Source organism: Marmota marmota, unplaced genomic scaffold (assembly GCF_001458135.2).
Source record: "Marmota marmota marmota unplaced genomic scaffold, marMar, whole genome shotgun sequence".
NCBI lineage: Eukaryota > Metazoa > Chordata > Mammalia > Rodentia > Sciuridae > Marmota > Marmota marmota.
Window position 1 is genome coordinate 607,486 of NW_025999977.1, and position 3,396 is coordinate 610,881.

The 3,396-nt window shown below is 45.6% G+C and overlaps 1 protein-coding gene across 1 annotated transcript in view; it reads right to left on the minus strand.

Moving 5' to 3' along the window:
• The window catches only part of Noto (notochord homeobox), an 8,596-nt gene extending 5,272 nt beyond the window's left edge, over positions 1-3,324 (minus strand). Inside the window, exon 1 of the mRNA XM_015479360.2 lies at positions 2,849-3,324. Within this exon, the coding sequence (XP_015334846.1) occupies positions 2,849-3,152 (304 nt within the window). The 5' untranslated portion in view covers positions 3,153-3,324. The remainder of the gene's footprint in view (positions 1-2,848) is intronic.
• Between the last annotated feature and the right edge of the window lie 72 nt (positions 3,325-3,396).

Genomic DNA, 3,396 nt, shown 5'->3' on the forward strand with positions numbered 1-3,396 from the left:
AAAATTTTTTTTAAAGGGCTGGGAATATAGCTCAGGGGTAAAGTGATAGTGGGGCATGGTGGCACATGCCTGCAATCCCAGCTATTTCCTGCCTCTAGCTGAAGCAGGAAGACCACAAATTCAAGGCCATCCTGGGCACCTTACTGAGATTCTGTCTCAAAATAAAATAAAAAAGGACTGATGGCAGAGCACCCCTGGATTTAATCTCCAATATTGCAGTCAGACATGGTGGCACACAGCTATGATCCCAGTGACTCAGGAAGCTAGTCTCAGCGATTTAGCAAGGTCCTAAGCAAATTAGTGAGACTCTGTCCCAAAAAATAAAAAGGTCTGGGAATATGGCTCAGTGGTTAAGTGCCTTTGGGTTAAATCCCCAGTAAAAAACAAAACAAAACAAAGCAAAACAAAATCAGTATTGCAAAAAAAAAAGTGAAAAAATTAATACATTCAAACACATAAAAATGAAAATTTTTTATGTGACAAAAACAAAAACCATAATCAAAGTGAAAAGACAATAATCTGAGAGAATATTTACATCTTATTACAAAGGGCTAATTTTCCTAATATAAAAGGAACTAGCTGGGCATGGTGGTGCACATCTGTAATCCCAGCAACTTTGGAGGCTGAGGCGGGACAATAGGAAGATTGAGGCCAGCCTCAGAAACTTAGACCCAAAATAAATAAAATAATAATAATAAAGGTCTGAAGATGTTACTTGGTCATAGAGCACCCCTGGGTTCAATCCTCACTACCGGGAGCCAGGGCAGCTCCAAATAGATTGTTATAAATGTCCAGTTAGAAAAACGGGCTAAGTACACAGAAAAGGAAATAAAGATGGCTATTAGACATTAAAAAAAAAAAAAAAAAGAGCTCAATCTAAAAGCAACCCAGTAGTTTGATGTCCTAAAACAAAAGCTGCTAAAAGTCATGGGGAGACCAACTGAGGAGTACAACTAAGTGATTGGTTGGAACAAATTCATCCAGGGAGTTTTATCTTTTCAAGTATCATATTCGCTCTGGGAAACCTTGTTTTCCCATGTTTTAGAGCATGCTTGGTTTTGTTTAAAACTGGTTAAAATAAGTGTTATTTCCAGGTGAAAAAAATGACTTTTTTGGTTTGTTTTGAGGGTAAAAAGGGGAGCAAAAACTTTGCTCTTTTAATTTGATAATTATGTTTAACCGATGATGAAGTATTTGATTATTACAATAAGTAATTAGCAATAAGTGGTTAAGTGCCTTTGGGTTCAATACCCAGTAAAAAATCAAATTAATTCTAAACATCAGTACAATACTCTTAGTTATGGTAAAGTTGTCTTAAGATGAATGGCTCATATTTTGGTGCAGTGTTTGGTGTTAAAAACAAAATGTTGCAACAATAAACAAACTGAGAAAAAATGCTCAATCCCACTTATATTTGAGAAATGCACACTGAATCATTTTTTTCCTTCTATTGCATTGGCTCTATTTCAAAAGTTGAATAACACCCTGCATTGGTGAGGTTGTGGAGAAAAGGGGCACTCTTATACTTAGCTGGTGGGAGTGAAAAGGGGATACAAGATCTGTGGAGGACAATCTGACAAAACTACAAAAAGCATCTACCCTTTAAGCCAATGATTCCAGCTATTCTTGAATATCTTATGTGCAGATTATCCATCACAGCACTATGTATAATAGCAAATGAAAAATCAATTGGGCTAGATCAGTTATCTTACATTCTTACAGTGAACTACTCTGTGGTTGTAAAAGAAGCTCTTTATGGACAGGAAATGCCTCTCCAAGATATATGATCAAGTTAAAAGAATAAGTGCAGAGCAGTGTGTATGGTATGCATAGGGAAAAGGGGGAAAGAATAGTTGTATGCACTAAGATATTTTAATATGCACAACTACACCCAGAATTAAGTGGTTAGGGGACAAGAAGGGAAAGAGGAAACTTTCTCCATAGATCTTGATATACATTTTGAAGTTTGGATGTGTGAATATAATATCCATGGGAAAACCAACTTGAAAATTAGACAATTGGAACATAAATTAGCAAACTGCAATTCATCCCTCAGGTGTGTGGAGAGCTAGTGAAAGGGACTTGGAGGGATGGACAAGCTCTCAGAGAGTGTGAATCTGGATCGGCTTGGGAGTCCAGGTGTTAATGCGCTGATGAAAGGGGTTGAGGACATGCAAGGCGAGGGGGTCCCAGGAGTAGGAACCAGGTAAGACTGTGTTATGATGATCTTGTTATGGGTTAATGAGGCTTGACTACTTTGCTCCTGTTTTCTTCATGGGGACATGGGGAAGCATGAAGCAGGTGTCCCAAGCGGCAAAAGGTTAATGCTACAGGAGAAGTGTTACCTCAACAGTTAAATTCCCACTGGCATTATGTGCCTGTGCAGCAGATCTGCTCAGGTACTATTTTAAGACCGCTGTAAGCAGGCAGGCTCAGAGAGGTTAAGCGTGGAGTCCAAGTTCCTATAGATGTGAGCAGCAAGGGACAGGGGTAGAATCTCGGCCTTTGCCAGCTAACAGGTCCCGCATCACGCATCACGCATGCATCCCCTTCTCAAAGACCAGAGCTGTGGATTTGGGACCATGCAGCTTTAGGGAAGTGTCTGTGCCAAAGCGGGTGTGGGGCAGAGTCCGGAAAGAGGAGACTGGGAGGAGGGTTGGGTCTCCTTGCATCCCCAGCACTGGGTTACCGACCCAGTCTGTCGAACACCAGCACCTCCCGCTCCCACCTCAGCGACCCGCGGGGAAACCTCGCGTCTCAAACTCAGGTACTTGTCTATTCCAGTGTGAGGCCTCCACTCTCCATCCCCTGACCAATTACCCCGCACGGGCGCTCTGTCCCGCCGTACCTGTGACGCCGAGGCCCTGGAAGCCGCAGAAGTGAGCCATGCGCAGCCTAGGCACAGCCGGCTGTGGGCACAGCGGGTAGACACCCACTCTCAGGTAGGCGGGCAGCCAAGTTGCTGGGCACGCCCAGGGCAGAACTGGGGCAGGAGACTGAGAGGGAGCGGTCCAGAGGCCCAGGGCCGCACAGGAAGAGACTGGCGGAGGGGAGGTCACCGGCGCGCGGGCGTCGGGCTTAGCCAGGATGGCTTCTACAGAGAAAGAGGACTCTAGGCGACCGGTGGACTGGGGCGTGCCTGGGCCCGCCATGCAGCCAGAGAGCGCGGGTGACGCGGGAACCGGAGAGCTGCTGTCACGCAGGGGCTGGACCTGAGTGCCCAGGCCAGTCGGCAGCGGGCGGCCTAGCTGCCCCGGGCTGGGCAGGGCTTGACCCTAATCGGGATGGGAGCGGAAGGGTAGCAGGGGCCTCTGGGGCTGTGTGGGAGCGCGAAAGGCGAGTAAGAAGACCCTACACGAGGGGACGAGCAAGACTTGCCCTGGAACTAGAGCCTCA